The 20,536-nt window shown below is 34.4% G+C and overlaps 2 protein-coding genes across 2 annotated transcripts; one reads left to right on the plus strand and one right to left on the minus strand.

Annotated features, from left to right (window-relative positions):
- Nucleotides 6,616-7,299, plus strand: LOC18609624 (transcription factor UPBEAT1). The gene has a single exon (XM_007044823.2). It carries the CDS (start codon nucleotides 6,703-6,705, stop codon nucleotides 7,099-7,101), a length of 399 nt encoding a protein of 132 aa, XP_007044885.2. The 5' UTR covers nucleotides 6,616-6,702; the 3' UTR covers nucleotides 7,102-7,299.
- Nucleotides 12,810-16,029, minus strand: LOC18609625 (protein terminal ear1). The gene is made up of 5 exons (XM_018114688.1): nucleotides 15,107-16,029; nucleotides 14,106-14,805; nucleotides 13,807-13,926; nucleotides 13,524-13,665; nucleotides 12,810-13,411 (listed from the first exon to the last, which is right to left on the minus strand). Exons 1-5 carry the CDS (start codon nucleotides 15,819-15,821, stop codon nucleotides 12,977-12,979), a joined length of 2,112 nt encoding a protein of 703 aa, XP_017970177.1. The 5' UTR covers nucleotides 15,822-16,029; the 3' UTR covers nucleotides 12,810-12,976.

The raw sequence follows: 20,536 nt of genomic DNA on the forward strand, positions 1-20,536 counted from the left end.
ATTGGATTAAGATTAGAATTTAATCCATCCATCTAATCTCTTAGTATTATCTTTATTTTATAAATTCTATATAAATAAAGTGTTATTAGTTTATAAATAGGCCTGTTACCTCATTTGTAAATCCCTAAATTCTCTCATAATTGTTCTTTTAAGTTATATTTCATAACAAAAATTATTGGTTTTTTATTTTTTATTTTATCAAATCAAATAAGTGACTTGATATCTTTTCGGTACTTTCATCCCTAAAAATTAACTTAAATGTAAATTCTAAAAATTAACTTAAATGTAAATTTACTATCATATAGTATAATTTATATTTTGTCCTTTGATTGGAAAGTAAATTTACTATTATATAGCCACTAATGAAAAATCATGAACTCCGTCCATTTCCTAAAACGAATACGACATTATTTAATAATTATAATCATGGACATGAAAAAGTCACCATAATAATTGCAATCATGGTGGTTATACTAATCACTATTTTAATTCTAAGAATACATTTACCTATCAGAAGTGGATAGATAATTTTAACTCACCAAAATTTGATGAATAATTACCCACCAAAAGTTGATTGATAATTTTAACCCATTAAAAGTTAATGATACTTTTTAACCCACCAAAAGAGGATAAACACAGTTTAACTTATCGAAAGTTGACGAATACTTGTTAAATGTGGCATGAAAGGCTATTGGTCACGTATCTATTTTACGTCAAAACATGTTGTTGAATTTTATCAAGCATCACTGAATGCTAAAAGAAAAAAAAAAGTTGAACTTTATCAAGCATCATTGAATGCTAAAAAAAATATCGAAGCAAATTTTGTTCAAGATGATTTTAACCATGGCTAAGTTGATATAACACATCAAGATATTGCAAATTTTCTTGTCCATATTAAAAGAGGAATTGATCATTTGATTGGTAGTGGATATATCTGAGAATGAAATTTTTTAATAGTTTGTTGGTATGTTTTCGTATAACTTTATGAAAATATTTTTATATGTTCTCATTATATTTAAATGATATATTTTTATTGTATGTTTTAATTAGTAAATTACATATTTAATGTTTTCTTATGTCAACTTGTAAGTTTCTTATTATGTATCTTATTTTATTGAATAAAAACATTGATATTCATCTTGTTGGATTCAAGATCAATTATGCAAATATATGTCTAGCAGACATTACTATAATGCACACTATACTTAAAGATAAGAAATATTTTTTCCACTTGACAATGGGAGAGACCAATGTCAATATAATATCTAGTAGTACAAGATTAATTGAAGGCTCTGAAAAAGTCAATATTTTACTATCCAGAGGAACAAAGTTCATAATAAGTTCATAATAGATGATGCATTATTTTCTACTAAGTCTCAAAAAATTTTAGGAAGTTTAAAGATATTTGTCTAAATGGATATCATATTGAGACAATGAATGAAAGAGATATTAAATATTTTTATGTTATATTTATTATCTTGAGTAAAAAGTGTGTATTGAAAAAATTACTTGTTTTGTCCTCTAGAATGTACTACACAAAAATTAGAATAATTGAAACTCATGTTATAGTAAACCAGATATATTTGTATCCATACATCCACCATGTGGACCATTTATATATTCTACATTTTTAATCGATGCATCAACTAGAAGGTCATATATTTGCTTATTATCAACTTACAATTTAACATTTTTTAATCATTTGTTTACAAGTACATTTTCTTGATTATACAATCAAGACTATTCATCTTTAAAATGTTGGTAAATTTACATTTTAAGCCTTTAATGAATATTGTATAATAGTTAGAATAACCATTGAATAACCTATTGCTCATATTCATACACAAAACGGTTTAACAAAATAGTTTATTAGACACTTCTAATTGATTGTAAAGCCATTGTTTGTGAAATCTAAACTCCCAATTTTCGTTTGGGGGCATGCCATTTTGGATGTAGCAGCACTTGTCCAAATCAAGCCAACGAGTTATTATAAATTCTTCTTTACACAATTGGTTTATGGTCATAAACTAAATATTTCCCATCTCAAAATTTTCAGATGTGCGGTATATGTTCCAATTGCTCCACCACAATGCACAAAGATAAATCCTTAAAGGAGGTTAAGAATATATATTGGATATGAATCTTTATCTATCATTAAATACTTAGAACCCTTAACAAAATATTTATTTACGACAAGGTTTGCTAATTGTTATTTTGATGAAACAATTTTTTCAACATTAAGGGAAGAAAATAAGCAACTGGGAAAGGAAATATCTTGGAATGTATTATAATTATTTAGTTTTAATCCTCACACAAATCAATGTAAACTTGAAGTTTAAAAATATAATTTATTTGCAAAATATAGTAAATTAGCTACTAAACATATTCACTGACCTAAAGAGAATAACTGAATCTCATATGCTATCTGCAAAAGCTCTTGTTAGAGTTAATGTCCCTATAAGATAAGGCACATTAGAAGCATGGGAGACCAATCAATTCTAAAGATAAAATCCTCAAAAAAGAAAAGGAGTAAATATTTAAGATGGTTAGAAAAAGGAAACATAAAGTCCAAAAGAGACCTCTGACATAATTAATAAAATTTCAAAAAAATTCACGTAGTTGAAATCATTGAAAATGAAGAGATCTCGATAAATTATGTCATGATGGAAAAAAATGGAATTTGAATTAAATAAACGAAAAATGACAATATTGAACGTATATTAATTGAAAAATGTAGACATAGAAATGATTGACCAATGTCAAAAAATGCAATCAAGGTGGAATTGAATTCACTTACAAAACGTGAAATTTTTAGACCTATAATCCACACACTAAATAATGTAAAACTAGTGGGATATAAATAGGTATTTGTGCGAAAACGAAATGAAAAAAAAAACATGAGACTACGAGACGTGATCTCTAAAGACCTGATATTGATTATAAAGAGACATATTCTCTTGTGATTAATGTAATTACAATTCTATTTTAATCAGTCTAGCAATACATAAAGAGATTAAAATGCGTCTAATGAATATAGCTACAATTTATTTATATAGCTCACTTGATAACAATATCTATATGAAAATCCCTAAAGGATTTAAGTTGCCTAAAGTACAAAATTTGAATTCCTAGAAAATTTATTCAATTAAATTAAATAAATCTTTATATGGATTAAAGCAATTTGGACGCATGTGGCATAATTGCTTTAATGAATATTTGTTGAAAAAATGTTGTAAAAATGATCCTACATGCCCATGTGTTTTTATAAAAAGATTTGGATCTAAATTTGTAATAATTGTTGTTTATGTTAATGACTTAAACATTATCAGAACTCCTGAAGAATTATCAAAAATCATGGATTACTTAGAGAAAGAATTTGAGATAATAGACCTTGGGAAACAAATTTTTGTTTGAATCTTCAATTTGAGTACATGACAAATGAAATTTTTGTCTATCAATCAAATTATATAGAAAAAGAGTTAAAACGATTTTATATGAAAAAAGCACGTCCATTGAATTCACCAATGGTTGTAAGGTTACTAAATGTAGAAAAAGACTCTTTTGACCTCATAAGAATGATAAAGAACTTCTTGGTTCTAAAGTAGTATATCTTAGTGCAATTGGAGCACTAATCTATTTTGCTAGTAATACACAACGTGATGTATCATTAGCTATAAATTTATTAGTAGGAGATAGCTCTTTTTTAACTCGAAGATATTAAAATGGAACTAAACATAACTATGAGGAACAATGGACATGAGCTTATATTACACACATATATCAAAATCAAATTTAATTGGTTATGAAGATGCAGGATATTTATCTGATTCATACAAAACTTGATCTTAGATAGGTTACTTACTCACATATGGAGGTGCGACTATTTCATGACTTTCTGTAAAACAAACTATATTTGCTACTTCTTATAGCCTTGAAAAAATTTTAACAATTCATGAGGCAAGTCGTAAATGTGTCTAGTTAAAATGTGTAACACAACATAGGTGAGAAACATGTAACTTATCAACTAAGAACGAAATTGTAAAAACATTATATAAGAATAATACCACTTGCATAGCATAGTTAAAAAAAAGATTTATTAAAAGCAATAGAATAAAACATATTTCGTCAAAATTCTTCTTCACTCATGATCTTTAAGAAAAATGTGATATTAGCTTTAACAAATACGATCAAATGACAATCTAGCAAATTTATTCACTAAATGCCTTCCTACTGCAACATTTGAAAAGTTAGTATAAGATGTTGAAATGCGTCATTTTAAATATTATAAATAATACAGTCATCAAAAGAGTAAAACACATATTGTACTCTTTTCCTTCATCAAAGTTCTTCTCACTAAATTTTTCTTGATAAAGTTTTTAATGAGACAATATTTCAAAAGCGTATTCTAAAAAGAATTATGTACTTTTTTCCTTCATTCGAATTTTTTTATATAAGTTTTTTTTCTAGTAAATATTTAACAAGGCATATTCTTAGTAAAATGAATATTCAATGAGAGTGTTAAGAATATACGTGTCCATTTTGTTATGTATATTTAGATTTGGATGTAGATTAAATTAGATTAAAATTAAAATTTAATCCATCTATCTAATATCTTAGTATTATCGTTATTTTTATAAATTTTATCTAGATAAAAGATTATTTATTTATAAATAGGTTCTTTACTAAATATACACTTCAATAAGATTTTTTACCCTCATAATTGTTTTTTTTAAGTTATATTTCATAATAATTTATTTTAATTGAGAGAGAAGGAAGGGTGGGAGAAAGGGGGCTGAGGTGGGCATGGGTGGGTCGGTTCCGTCACAAGGCCCACCAGTATCGTTGTTTTCTTCTGTAGGCGATCATTTTTTGCACGTGGAAGTGGTCCTTCCTCGTCATGCCGAACAGTGCTTAACCTATGAATCAGTTAATTGTAGATTCTTTTCTTTCTTTTAAAGTATCTTATTATCTAACAGCTTTTCATTTTCAGGATAATTTTTAATGGCAGAGATGAATAGAAACGGAATGAAATATTTGTTTTTTTATGAATAAAATAGAGTGAAAATAGTTTAGTATTTCATAACTTGATTTACGGAGTGAGATAAAAAAAAAAAGAAATATTTTACCCGCATTAAATTTGATTTACTGAGTGAGCAAATAAGCTTTGGTTTCTATCGAAAGAGAACTGGAATTAACAAGCCTTAAATAATACTAACTTATATGTTAATAACCGGTGCCGTCTCACTAGTTGAAACATACATACATACATATGTTGAGTATTATAAAATTCCTAACAAAAGTTTAATGGATAAACAACTAAATAATGCATAGCAATGTGGCCAGGGATTCATCCATGTGCCGCAGCCGTCATAACAAATGGTTGCTGTTGTAAAAATAGAGGGGGAAATATTAAGAAACAAATATGCATGAGCAGTTGGATAACAGGCTTACATCAGGAACAGAACATGCTACAATGTATGCCCACCTAATCATCAGACGTGTCACTTTAAGTTTAATTTGGAGTGCTGGAAATTCAGTAAAAAATGAACCATGCCTTGGCCTATATTTAGTCACGATTGCATGTTTAAAACCACGCAATTTTAGACCTTTTTGGAACTTGATGGGTGATTAAAATCATTCCTTTTCATTCTGTTTTTTTTTTTTTAATTTTTCGTATTTGCCTGATAATTGGTTAAATATGTTTAAAAAATCATACAATTATATATGAATGGCTCGATGACAATATATATACACGCAGCTAGTTTGTATAGTTTTAGGTGTAACTTGGTGTTGGAACAAGGCAAAGAAAAGACTATTGTATAACCTCAAGGTTTATAGAAAGTTTTCTAGAGGATCGGCGGCGGTGATAGATACATGCATCTTTGTCCCTAAGATTTGTCTAGGTCAAGTTTCATGTGTACTTTGTTGTGATCAGAACATGTTCGAACATGATGTTTAGATACTTGCTTAAGAAAACAATCATCATTTTGATGGAAAATGTGGTTCATGAATGTCAGAAGAATATCTACCTTATCCCAACATTAGGATCTAAAATGTCTACTCTTGTTTACACATATATTAACAAGCTACAATGTTCAGGCACATAAATTCCTCCATTCTTTATGCGTAGGTTTCCTGTCTGGAAACATGGGCTAACCACCATGAACGGCCAGGAGGATGGAAGTTCTTCAAACGTGGAATGCCAATGTTGATTGAGCTGGAATGAGGAAATGATGGACCCCTATTTACATTTTTCTATGCATTGAATTTGGAAAGTGGGTAGGAATAATCCAGGGTGTTTTGATGAGATAGGGTGATTGAAGGTGGTGGTTTAGAGGGGGGTTGGGGTTGGGTGGTGGTGTAGAATCATGTGGTTGCATGTGCATCGAGTTGGAGAACATGCCCAAAGCAACAAGCAACACGCCTAGGTACACTTGGCTATCGCTTATTCATTCATCCCATTCCCTTGGAAGCCTTCCATGATATTGTGTACCCTCCCTGTCCCCACCCTTTTTGGCTGTCATTAAATTATTTGAATTATCTCATTGGCCACCAACCAAGTACCCAAAAATCCATATAAAAGCTCTCAATCCTGCCGTTTGTGCTGTACAAGGTCTTTGTCTTGGCAACAAAGGTTTGAAAGGTGTGCTTCAAGTTTTCTGGAGAGAAGACAGTGTGTTAACGCACCCAGAATTTTGAATCATGGGAATTTCTCCACTTCCCCTCCTTTCTGCCCATTTGAACGGTAATGGGGAAATGTCCGAGTCCAACGTGTCTTTGTGGAGCAAACTTCTGGAAGCCCAGGCCAACAGAAGGTTGAAAGTTAAGAAGCAGAGAGTCGCTAGCAAAAAGGTAAGGCATCTTAGGTGCAGAAGGCCCAGAAGTATTTTGATGAAGAGAAGGGCACGTCTAGAAGGTTCTAGAAGGCCCATGAACCGTGTTGAAAAGAAGCTAAAAACCCTGAAGAAGCTAATTCCAAACAACGAGTCCATGGGCTTGGATGGCCTTTTCAGGGATACAGCTGATTACATTTTGTCTTTGCAAATGAGGGTCGAAGTCATGCAGATTATGGTGAAAGTTTTGACAGGTTCCAATAAGTGAACAGATATATTACTCATTTGTAAAGGCTGATATCATATTCTTTTTCTCTTGTTTGTGATGTTGCTTTCACAGCCATAGGAGTTTATTTAGTAAGTCCAAGTATATGGTTTCATGTTGTTAAGATTTAACAATAGCTTGGTCGATCTATTTGTGTGAAAATGACCTTGAAATGGACACCTGAATTTTCTATTTGATCCATTTCTTTCTTCCTACCACACACCTAAACCGAACAAATATTCTTCACCAATTCCTTAAACGTAATGTTGGGGGCAAATCCAAACAATTTGCCTGGGAAAGAAGACCAAAAACTAGAAAAATGGAGACGGAGAGTGAGAGAGGAAGGGAAGTAGTGGTTTCTGGAAAGACTTTAATTTGACCTTTTTATTGGGTTTCAAAATGAATTCTGATAAAAGAAAGAAAAATAATAAGATGGGTCCAAGTGGCCAACCGTGTGGCATTGATCGGCTCAAAAGGGACCAAATCTTTGACCACTTACCGCTCTGTCGAGTGTCTACATTCTACCCTTTGCCCTATTCATCAGTCAAGCACGTTCTTAATTAAATTTGCGCTCATCTAAACATTCTTGGTTACGGCAACAATTTCACTTTGGAAAGGACAAACAACCCCGTTACTGCAAACTTTTGTCAGTCTTCTTAACTCGCATCGTTGTCAGTCTTAACGGAGCTTAAATAACTACAATACAACCCTGACTCATGAGACTGGACAGTTTCCACAATCCCCAAGGACAAACCTTTACGCTAATTCAATTACAGCTCCTTCCAATATCCCATTCGCAATACAATAATTAATTTAGACAAAATACTATTTTTGGTATTAAGGATCAAAATACTCAAAAGTAAACAGCTATCCATTTAGGCATCAGTATCAAAGGAAGCAACATCGGCGGATGACCTCTAAACAATAACTTCATTGTATATTTAAAAAAAAAAAACTGGAAAAGATTATATATGGTTTAAACAAAAAGCATAAATCTTTTAAAATTGTGACTGAAGAAGAGTGAAGACTCACATGTACGAGTCTCATTCTCACGCTCCCACACGATGAGTATAACTCCACCTAATGCCTAACTCAGATCCGTGCCAACTTGACCACCAGAGTGTATGAGCGTGATCCTTCAACCAACAAATTAACACCCTTTCGGTGTTAATTTCTTTACTCCCCTTGACAAAACTTAAAGAATAAATGCGAAAGCATGCGGTAATTTCATCTATATGATCTCATTATTGGTAAACAATAAATGTCAATAGACTTTTTATTCAACTTAAAATTATTTAACAGCAGGACAAAAAACATCATCCAAATCACACCATGAGAGAGGTCTAGTTTTTAATTGCTCCGTCGGTCCCCTGTCCTCACCTATCGAGCACATGCCGTTTGCAATGGTTCTCTACAAACCAAATTCCCAGGAACAAGAGAAAGAAAAAAAAAATTAAAAACTACACATGACAATCCTTATTCAACATGTTTTTTCCGTGAGGGTAAAATGTTCTTAAATAGACCCAATTTCTACTGTGTAGAGTATAGAATAGCCAATTATGTAATGGCATAATAACCGAAATTAATGCCCACTTTGAACTGAGACAGGGTCAGGCTTCGAACTACACAGCTGGTTTTGTAACATGGAGATGTGATTCACTTCGATTTTGTGTCTGGTAATAAGAAAGACTAGAAATTTGTCTTGCATGGAGTCGGTCAACACGGTTAAAACTTAAAACCGTCAGTACTCTTTGACACCAACAATACGAGGTTGGCCAAAAGAAAAAACAAAAACCCAAAACCCAGGCCCAAACCGGCACCACAGAGGAGCTGGATATATAAGTGAGGCACGTAGCGAGCAATGGATGGTCCACGTGTCGAAACCCCCAAGGTTCATCACCAAAGCTGATTGCACGGACTGTGGCAGAGGCAGAGAGCTAGAAGACAAGGACCCAACAATGAAATTTTGAAAAACCTCACTGTTGGGGTGTGCTCCTGCCATATTATGCATACTCATGGACCATGGTTCACATGGGGGGATGGCAATTTATTCACCATGTGAGGGATGCAATCAGGTGAGTTCCTTCTTTGCTGGTTCAGTGGCTTTGCAATCTGGGGCTGGCTACAAGTAGAATCCCAGCCCCATAGTCCACCCTGCTGCAGAGGCATATAAACTCACCTAGCTATTAGGCATACGTCGTGTTGATGTTAATATACTTTCCGAATAAAAATTATTTCTTTCGCTCATAGATAACAAAATTTAAAACTTTAAATTGAATCATAACATTCATTGATTATAATGAAAAAAGAATAGTGAATAATATACTACTACCCAGACTGAGTAGAGGATGAGAAGGGCCGGTTTTTTGGCGTTGTCCAAAATACAAACATTGAAAGGTAGGAGTTTAGGCCTTAGGGTCTAAGCAGGTAGAGGTGAAGGTCAAAGGCTCTTCCGAAGGCCACATGCGGTGCCACATCATTTGCAGTCCAACATGTCAAGGCTCAAGGGGTTTTATTTTTACATTGTCAGCGATTCACGTGGTCTCTCTCTTTCCGAGTACATATGGTACGACAACGTCAATATTGAATTACGACTACAATTCACGTAGATAACCGAGCCAATCCCTTCCAGCTGATGCTCTCCACCTCCCCTATCTGTACACATACTTGCTTTGCCTCTTTTCTTCTCCAACTCCCATTTCTTCTCTTCTTGCAAGTTCCTTCGCCTTATCTCTGTCTCTTATGTATCCATTACTTGTTGTTTTCTATGTTTGTCGGATGACGTTGTCATGTAATGAACAAAGATATACATACAGGGCAACAAACGATGGAGCTGGTCAACCAAGTTACCTGAAATTAAACATGCATTAGTACATCATAATTAATAATTCTTGAGAATATATTGCAAACAAAACCATAACACTCTACGATTTCATCCAGACTGGAAAAACGAATCAAGGGCTCTGCAAATTATAAACTTGTTCACATGGATAAATTTTCCAATTTGATCATCCTAGCTTGAACGCTCTCGTCTTCTCCTTTCTTTGTATTAGGACAAAGGATACCATGAAGAATCAGTCTAGTGAAATGAAAGAGGGAACCATCTCAGTCTAAGTACTCAAGCCAAGTCTTGAGCAAAAGCCAGAGATCAGCAATACAGCTTTATTAATAAGATTCCAAATTCTACTTAGATCTAGTTATTACAAGACTATCCATTGTCAACCTCAACTCCCTTTGATCCAGTTCGATTCTCGCAATTTACCCTTTTTTTTTTTATCAAATTAAATACTCTAACTTTGACACCTATCATTTTAAACATTTTAATTAATTCAATTTTACAAAATATATTTTTAAAATTGCTTCATCCAAAGTTTTAAAGAAATAATTTTGCACAGTGTTTCACCTGTTAAATATAAAATTACAAGAGGTCAAATTTTTATCAACAAAAATCAAAATGTGAACAGCTCATTGGAAAACAAGGAGTAATATATATATTGGCGAGTCTAGGAACATTCACTTATAACCGAGCAAGTAAGTAGTAAAGTGAGTGCTCATTCATTCTTCGGCATTGCTTTGGGCCATGAAGTGCAACGTTTCACCGCCAAACACAATGCGAAACACTTCACTTTTCAATTTAATAACACTTGTTCAACCATTAAGTTTTTTCATCCTAAAACTACTATTTCGATGCGTTTTTGCAGTCACAACCAAAATATTTTTACAGTCATATTAAACACTTTTTCATAACAATGCTTCAGTATTTTCCAATAAAACTGCTACCAACTTAAAACATGTTTCAACCTCAATTAACAATACCAAACTAAGCCATTAGGTAGTAATGTCTAAATTTTGTTTTTTTATAATTGAAAGAAAGAGGATTCGAATTTTTCTCTTTAGGCAGGTATCATGCACCAATTAATGAGTCAAATGTTCGGGTGTTAATAATGTCCAAACTTGACTTGTTATTAATTAAAATATTATATCACTTATTTTGCTAATCTTGTTGTATGTTATTTGGAATTAGTTCTTTTTATTTTTTTTTTCTTAAAAAAAGGGAGAATTCAAATCTTAATGTTTTAAAGAAACATATATGTATCTATTATTGAGTTAAAATGTTAACTGAAATTATAGCATCCTGGTCTTTGATATCATATTTATTTACAAAGTCATGTTGCATCAAACATTTATCTACTTATTTACATTTTAAAAAAATAGAGGGTAAATTTCGATGATATTAGAAAGTTCATCCTTTCATCAGCCCCCACAATAAGGAAAAGAAAAAGTCCATTTCAGTTTCATACTGAAAAAAAGCCGGTTTTCCCACGTTAACACAAAATGATGCTCGAGCTTTAAAAGTGGAAACAAACCATAGCAAGCTGCAAGCTTACCAAAAGAAGAAATAAAAAAGGAACTTGAGACAACTGTTGTCATTAACAAAATTTCAATTTATATATTCTTCAAATTAAGTTCATTTCTCACCTTTTGTGGATCACCGGAGTGAAATTAGACTCAGCTTTTTATATATAATAAGATTTTATATGAGAAAAAATGCAGTTGCTTATCTACTAATAATACTAATTAGCCATGTTTTCCTTGTATACCAATAAAGTCAATCACATCTTACCTCCAGAAATAGAATCATATTGACCCATCAATTCTTTTCCAACTCATAAGTTGTTCATTTTCTTGAAATATACGTGCATTTATCATTAGATAAAAAGCTTAATGCAACTTTTAGTTCAAAGACAATATACACGTCAGTTTTCGATTAATCAATAAACTTATTATTCAAAGCCTGATTTATCCTTGTATTAATTACCGCATTCAAAAGAAAAATATTTTCATAAATAACTCGGTAATTGACAACGATCTTTGAAATACTGGCTCAATGACAAAAACCCATTTGAAATCTAAAAAGGTGCAATGCTATATTTGGTTTTCTTGATTACAGTGCTATATGCCGAGCTGATTGTTTGATTAATGGAACTTAAATTAAATGTTGCTAAACCCTGTGACAATTGTAACAGTAATAGAAACAGTAGAGAATAAGCCCAAATGCTGAACATTAGAGGGTGTAGTGCGGCAGGCTACAAGCGAAAAAAGACAGGCAACCACTGCAAAAAGTATTAGCAACAGTAGGGAAACAGTCACGTCCTGCCTGCCTTACAAACAATGGTAGAAGCTTTCTCTTTATCCATCGGTCTATACCTTCATTCGTCAACAAAAACAATAAAAAAAAAAAACACATCCTAGCATCATAGATGGAGAGAGATGCATGCTTCAATTTTTCCGATGTACATAATCCTTTAAAATAAAATTAAAAAAAAAAAACTATGAGAATCACAAAAATCAAAAATTTCGAAACTACAACAGTTAAAAGCGGTTAAGCTGGTGGTAACAGTACAATTTTGAAGCCAAATTAAAAAACAAAATACAAAAAAAAAATTCTAAGGCTACACTACATTTCTTTATCATGCTAATTAAGAAAGCAACAGGAAGGGAGGTCATGAGGGAGTTAATGGCGGTGATGATGGTCCAGCCAGCTAACCTGAAAGAGGAAAAAAGAGAGAGAAATGACAGAAAGCCTTAGGCTGGCGGTGGGTTGGGCAGCTATATAAGAGAGGCTCGGTGCTCAACAAGCACCCCATTGGGCATTGGTTGGTGCAGCCAATTCCAACAGCAAACACAGCTGTGAATGGACACTGCCTTGGTTGCAGTAAACAAAGATTATATTGTATTCATATTTCACTTCTTCATGTAAGAGTAGTAGTAAATGTCACAAAGATATAAAATTTTTGGCTTCAGGGCCTGTTCAGGGTTCAGGCCGCAACGCTGCACCAACCCTTCACTTTCTTTGTTTTTCTTTTTCTTTTTTCCTTTATTTAATCATGACTAACATCGCCGCCGCTTGGCCTTTGGCTGCTGATGCCGTTACTGAGGGCTTCTCATGCTGGTCAACAGTATCAGAATCACAGTAGTTGAAATGATTGGGGTCGTTGGCATTACTTTCTTGAGGCGTATTTGCACTCCCGCCACCACCATCACCAGGCACCTTATCATCATTACAAACCTCATCAACGCTATGATCATCGTCGTCGTCGTCGTCGTCGTCTTCTTCTTCTTCTTCTTCTTCATTGGCGTTGGCGGAGGGACCGCTTATGATAGACTGCTGCTGCTGCTTTTGACCAACAATAGGAAGTGGCTCAGTCAGTTGTTTCCCGTCTCGAGGTGGCGAAAAAACTACTGGCAGATAGTGATCCATTTCGCATGGGAATTTTGAGTTCCTAAAATGTTCTTTCAAAGCTTCCAATCCCTAATTTTTTAATCAATTGACAAAAATCATATCCAAAAAAAAAGTTAATCCCGTATGAATTATCGGGCTTAAAGAGTAAACTTATTGGGGTAAAGAAAACAAAAAAAAAAACCTGAACTCTTGCGTAAGTAACTTCACAGATTTTTCTGGAGTTGAAAACTTCCCAGTGTTGATGATGGAAAGCCTTGTAGAGTCTCCATGTTGCTTGTGGGGATGTCATGTTCACAAATCCATATCCCACATTACACTTGTTGCTGTTTTTTATTTCAAAAATATAACAATTCCAAGCAAAATAATGTTTAGTAAATAAATTATACAAATAAAAATAAATAAATTATACAAATAATCGTCAGTTTTCATCACAACATAAAATCAATGGGGATAAGAAGAATTACTTAAAATCAATGGGGAGGTACACGAAATCGTAACAAGATAAGGGCTGCTCGTCCCCGTCAGCAATCTGCTCGTTGCAGTGAATACAGTGATTGTCCAGCATGTTCAACAACAATTTCTGACTGCAACATGCCAAATTCAAACACACAAAAACCGCCGCAGAATTACAAATAAGCAATAATTTAAAAGAAAAAGAAAGAACGAAAAAATTCACAAAAAAATTCCCTACATTTTACCACGAAACGAAAAATGCAATCATTTAATTTTCTATTGAAGTAGTAGTAAGTAAAAAGAGACTAACCTATATTTGTTGGGTATGTTCTTGATCATAACAGTGGTCCTGGAATCTTTACGACTGGATTCCACCATGGCATCTTCACTTATAAGGAAACGAGGATCAAACTTCTTTGCTTGTCTACCTTTCCATGGCCTGCCCCTACACTGCTGCTGCTTACTCGCATTGCTAATACTAACGGTCCACTGGTTGTTCTGGTTCTTCTTCGCATTCTTCTTAGGACCTCCACCACCAACCTTCTCTTCGACCACTGACGCTTCAACCGAAGCTTTGCTGTTGCTATTCCCATTAGGGTTTCCCTTACTAGAATTAGACGCTTTCTTCGTTGGCGATTGGCTTTGAGAAAGGAATGAACGAGGAATGTTCGAAGAAAATCCACCAGAGAATTTGCGAGACAACGAAGCTGGAGGAGGCGGCGGCGCCGGGGGTGAAGATGGGTACTCCGAATTTCTTATATGGTAATTGTTGGTCGTCAATGAAATATTATTAGCGCAGGCTGCAAATGCGTTAACGTTGGAGGCGTTGTTAGAGTTGAAGAACTTCCTGCTGTATCCTCCAGGTCGACTAAATTCAATCACAACTTGCTTCCCATTAATTTCTTTTCCATTCATTTCTCTTAAAGCCTTAGCCGCATCTCTTACATCAAAAAACTCCACAAACTTTTGGTGTTTCTTCAATGGTGTCTCTCTCAGTTCCTTCACGGGACCTGACAACAAAGTGAAAAAATATACAAAATAAACTGAAGAAAACCAACGGAAAGGAAGAATTTAACGTAGGGATGAAACCATATTTATAAATATTCAAAAAAGCTGTGCCTCCTTTTTGACAGTGAGAGACAATACTAATTCAACAGGCAAAGAGGAAAAACAAAAAAAAAAAATAGATAGAGACTCATCGATTTGAAACAACAAAAAACAACGAAAACAAGACAGCTTAGGTGCCAATCAAACCCTTTTCAACTCTCCTTTTTTTGAAACAACGAGAAAAGGTGGAGAAGCAAAACTTACCATAAGCTTGGAAAATCTCCTTAAGTTTAGAAGTGGAAACGCCGGGGTCCAAGTTGAAAACCACAACAGTTCCTTGATTATTCCCGTCAGGAACAGCATTACTTGCCGGAATAATAAAGTGGGCCCAAGCAGCTCGTCCCGCTATAAGTCCACGCGCAGAAGGAGGCAGTGGCGCACACGCGTTAATCTCTCCTGGTTCACACCCGGCAGCAGCTGCAACACACTGGTTCCGAACCCTGGTTTGCTGTTGCATGTGCTGCTCTCGTATTTCCTTCAACGCTTTCTCCGCATGTCTCAGATCGTAGAAATGAACGGTCACGATCCCTTCTCGGACTCTTTCCATCTGGACCCCACGTACTTCCCCGAAAACTTCCAATTCTTTCCTCACCTTGGACTCGCTAACATCGCATGGGACCAACGTCAACACTAAAGCCCTCGTCGCCGCCGCCGTCGGAGGTGGCAGTGGCGGCTGCGGGGCAACCACCATGGAAGATGTAACATACGCCGTTGGTGCGGGTGCAGGTACGGGCGTATGGAACTGTGCTACGCCGCCATCGCAAATCGGCACCGCTGGAGGAGTAGCGTACGGGTAGTAAAGTTGGGGTGGTCTAAAGAGAGGAATTTGGGGTTGGCAAACGGGGATTTGTGCTGGCCAAAATTCTTGCGCTGTTGGGTCAAGGTTTCCAGGGAACCGGACCGGACCGGTGTCCCCCATGGCTGTTTCGGGGCTGAGAACCAGTAGGCAAGACTCAAGAGAAAGAAAACAAGAACCTTTTCTTCGGCTCGACAACAAAAAAGGCTGAGAATTTAGTTATCGGGAAGCTGTTTTTCTAAGTAAGTTAAAAAACTGGGTAACCATTTTGTTTTTTCTTTTTTTGTTTATTGGCTGTTTTTTCCATCTTCAAAAGTCTTGGATTCAAAGAAGGAGAAAATGGGGGGTTTGGGCTCCTTTTTGCTCTACTTTCTTAACAAGGCAAAAGTTGCTGAAAATGCCGTTTGCCACCTCACGGAAAACATGAATTTACGGAGAAGCCCCCCTTTATCTGATCCTCCTTGTGATTTGGGGGTGATGAAGAATGTGAGCCGTACACGTGGCGATAGGGACGAATGTGTGTGGGTTGCCAAAAACTGGACTGGGGTAATAATTGCCCTGATGCATGGTACTTTTCATGTTGGTATTTTTGACTACTCGTATGCTTTATTTGTGCACCCTCCCCGCCCCCTTATTAATTCTTTTGTCCGACTCCTCCACGGGCCTTTTCTTCTTATCTTTTGCTACCCATCCCTCCCAACATCTAATTTTTCATTTCGGACAATGTTTTTATGCCAAAACCTTATTTCTTAGGACAGAAAAAAGGACCTTTTTAAGGTTGGTGGGTGGCAAAAATTCAACTCTGAATATTTAATTTTAATTTTAGTTTTAGTTTTAGTTTGGGACATCACTTGTCGGCACTGATCAAGTTTTTGGGTGGGGGTGGAGTTAGTATGGCAACATGGAAGCTGTGCAGGTGAAATCATCAGTCATTAAACATTCCATTACTTTTTTATGTGTAGCTTACTCTTTATGGCAAAGTCTGAACTAAGTCTCTGCATGTAATTACCAACTATATATTTAATTCAGACAAGGAAAATTTAATATATGACAGAAGAGACTAGAGAGAATGTGGAAAACAAAAAACAAAAACAACATTCAAATGAAGTGGGACACTTCAGTTATCTTAGCCCAATGCCCAGATTATCCCATCACCTTCCTTATAAAAACAAAGAAGAAGAAGAGGAAAAGAAACACCTCGGTATTTTTTTTTATCCACTGCAACATGGAGGGAATTTATTACTACTATCAAAACTAATTGGCTTGACGGAAACAGGCTAAAAAGGCTGAAGAAGCAAACTTCAATCTCAACACTTTAAAGTGCTTTAGTAACATCCCGAGGCCCTTGAATGTGTACAGTAAAAACGAAGCATTTCAAAGATTGTTGTCGTTTGAGTTAGCCAGTGGGTGGATTAGATGTCTTGTTTATGTTGTGTGCATCTCATAAATTGAAATGACGGCATTGATCAGAAGACAGATACATTACTTGGGATTAAATACAACAGCAAGATTTCAATCAAATCTCTGAAAGAATATGAAATGATTGCTACCCCTCGTAAATGTCATGCAATAAAGGGATTTGACTACCGGACTTGTTTCATACGTAAATAGTTTCTCCTTTTGAAATTGACATGCGAGAATGACACAGAGAGAGAGAGAGAGAGTGAACACGGAAAAATGGAGGAGAAAATGTGTACCGTTCTTCAATAAAGTAAGGAGTGGATGGTAGTAGTAATAGTGTTCGTGGTGAACAAATTATTCGGGCATCGGCTTCGGCCCGTGTTCAGCACACGTGCGTCATTTTTATATATTTAGTCTTCTCTTCAAAGTAAATTTCTAAGGTCTTTGGTTTCCATATTCCAACATGAGATTGATTCCAATGCCCACCTCAATCCTTGTATTTTAATTTTGTCTTTTGTTGCTTTGCACGCTCATGTCTCCCCTTCCACGTCCTCTTGTTTTTCTTCGACAATATCTTTGCTCTCTTCAAAATACTATCGAATTCAAATACCTATGCATGCCCTTTACATGGATTTTTCCTCCTTTCCATGCACTAGTATTAAGTATATGTTTTTGCCAATCTTATATGTTTGAATGTTGGTCCATCATGAAATTTATTAAAGAAAACATTCACTGGTGAGTATGATTTTATTGGCATACCAACTTCTTCAAATCTTAAATGTGAATGAGTGGAAACATGATTTGTGATGCGATGCAAAAGCTTATCATAGTAATAATAATATATTTTTTAAAACAGTGCACGAGAAATGTAGAAGAATTTGAGCTCGTGACATTGGCTAAATTTATAAATAATGTGGGTAGCTGAGTAGCTTTGCAAGGGGTATGTTCCCCATTGTTGCCACACGAATTCATGGGCCACTAAGGGCAGTAAAGGGGGCATAAAAAGTAAGTGAAAGGGATGTTTCTTTCTCTGCCCCCAGAGCCCACCCTTTTTTAGGGAGATTACACTATAAAGACTTGTTGTATTGGGTTGCAGACGCTTACCAGACATTCTATTTGCTGGACCCAGGAGCCTCCATTCCACACACTAGCCTTTACATTGTCGTGCATAGGAGAAAAGCTAACAACATTAACAAAAAAAAGTCCCATACCTAGTTTTTTTTTCTTTATTTATATAAGATTATATACAGATTAGATCCTAAGAAAATAATGCCAATTACAGAAACTAAATAACTTAACATTAATGTTGGATGATACTCGTACATAATAAGATTTCAATTTAAAATTTAAAAGATTTGGGATCTCTTCTTCACTGTTGAGACAAAATTTCATTAACAATCTTGTAATCTCATATCTAATTAAAAGAAATATTGAAGAAAAAAATAGGTAAGATTCATCTTACAATCCAATAATAATAGTGATTTGAAAAAAAAAGAAGAAATATTAGAAAATTATTCCTAAGCAGAATCTTGATAAATCTAATTTTCTTTCCAAAATCATATTTTAGCTTATATTACTCTTCATGATATTTTTTTGCCACTAAACTAACTATATTACACAATATTAAACAACAATTAACTTATAAATAGTGCATAGATAACATTTGGGTAGAGGTTGGTTTATAATAAACATATATTCATAATTCTGTTAATATAAAGTATTAATAAAAAAGTATTTTATACATCTCTACGAGAGAAATTAGAAGGTTGACACATACTTCATTAAGGAAAATTGAAAAAATTAGAACCTTAATTATATAAGACATAAAAGACATGTAATAATGTTTTAATCTTACTTGTAGAATTTAAAAACATTAACCGTGTATAGAATAATACTGGCAAAACACACAACCATATGATGTTGTATTTGGCAAAAAAGAAAAAGTGGACTTTCTAATTGATAAAAAAAAAACTAATTAATTTAAAATAACACTTGAATCTTAAACTTTTTTTAATTTTTTCAAAAGATACGAATTAATGGATGAAAAAATTGCTAAACTAAATCTAAATTCTTGATTTTCACACTTGAGTTTATGTGAGTCTATAGTGAACTAGAGTATAATTAATTTAGAAAGTCCAGAATATAAAAAATTTTCTTTTAAATAACTTAATTTTCAAGATTTTTTATTTTGATTATTCAACTTAAGTATTACGAATTTAATCACCTAACTATTAAAAGATAATAGACATTTACGGGACATTTCACATCAAGTACTTTTGTTATATGGTAAGAATTAATTTTTGAAAAATTATTCTATTGTCATGTGACAAAGTGATTGACATGAATAGTACTGTGAAAATCTATTATACTTTAACAGTTAAGTGATGGATATAATAATACTCATAAATATTATTCTGTTAAAAAGAATTGGGTGAAGAAATAAAAGAATTGGAAAATGTAAAGAGAAGTGTGGTGATGGAAATGAAGTGCATGTGGAACTAGAGTTTGATTGACTAAGGTATAAGTCGTACTAGATAGGAATAGGATTTTGCCTATTTGGTTGTTTATGCGTACATGGAATGGAAGTGAATGTCCACAGGAATTTCAGCGGAGACAAAGGGGACCATAGGACCGGACCATCCTCATGTGCCCCCCACCCCCACCCCACCCCTTGTTACCAGGAATCTTGTTCATGGCCCTTGGCCTTGGGTGCCTAAAAAGGGTTTAAAACCCACCCATGCTACAACATTACTGTTTGTTTGCTGCTATATGCTAGTGCCTCCTGCTTTGTTAAATAATGCCGCAAATATGTATTGCCCATCGATAATGGAGAGCGTTGCCAACTAAAACCTCGGACTTCGTGTGCGCAATAAGGAGCTTGCTATGTCGTGTCCTGTCACCGTGGCGAGTCGATTCAGTTGCAGTATGCTGGAACAAAAAGGGGTTTGGTTCCGCCTGAGATATGTTTTCAATGTTTGATATTCTAGATTGTAAGATATGGCTTTTAACTTTTCAAGGGTGTAATTGTATTATAATCATAATCATGGGGTAACCACTTTTCAATTAAAATAAAACGATATGATCAAGATTTTTGTTGGATTATAAAATTATGACCGAATGAAACCAATTAAAAAACCGCAAGCTCTCAACTTTAGATTATTAAATATGGCTTCTCTTCTCCCCAAATTTAAAAGTCTCGGACAGAGGGAGGAGATGGATATATACATATACATATATATATATATATATATATATATATATATAAATGTTATGGCCATCAATGAGTGAAACTATGCACAAAAGATGGGTTTCAGTAACTCGTTTTTCGATTTAATGGAATCTGGCCTAACTGCTGTCTTTCATCCACAGATGGGATTCCTCATTCCTCCATTTGCTTCTTCTACAGCCCACAATTTCATATGTCAGCCCCTGCCCCG

Source organism: Theobroma cacao, chromosome 2, assembly GCF_000208745.1.
Source record: "Theobroma cacao cultivar B97-61/B2 chromosome 2, Criollo_cocoa_genome_V2, whole genome shotgun sequence".
Classification (NCBI taxonomy): domain Eukaryota; kingdom Viridiplantae; phylum Streptophyta; class Magnoliopsida; order Malvales; family Malvaceae; genus Theobroma; species Theobroma cacao.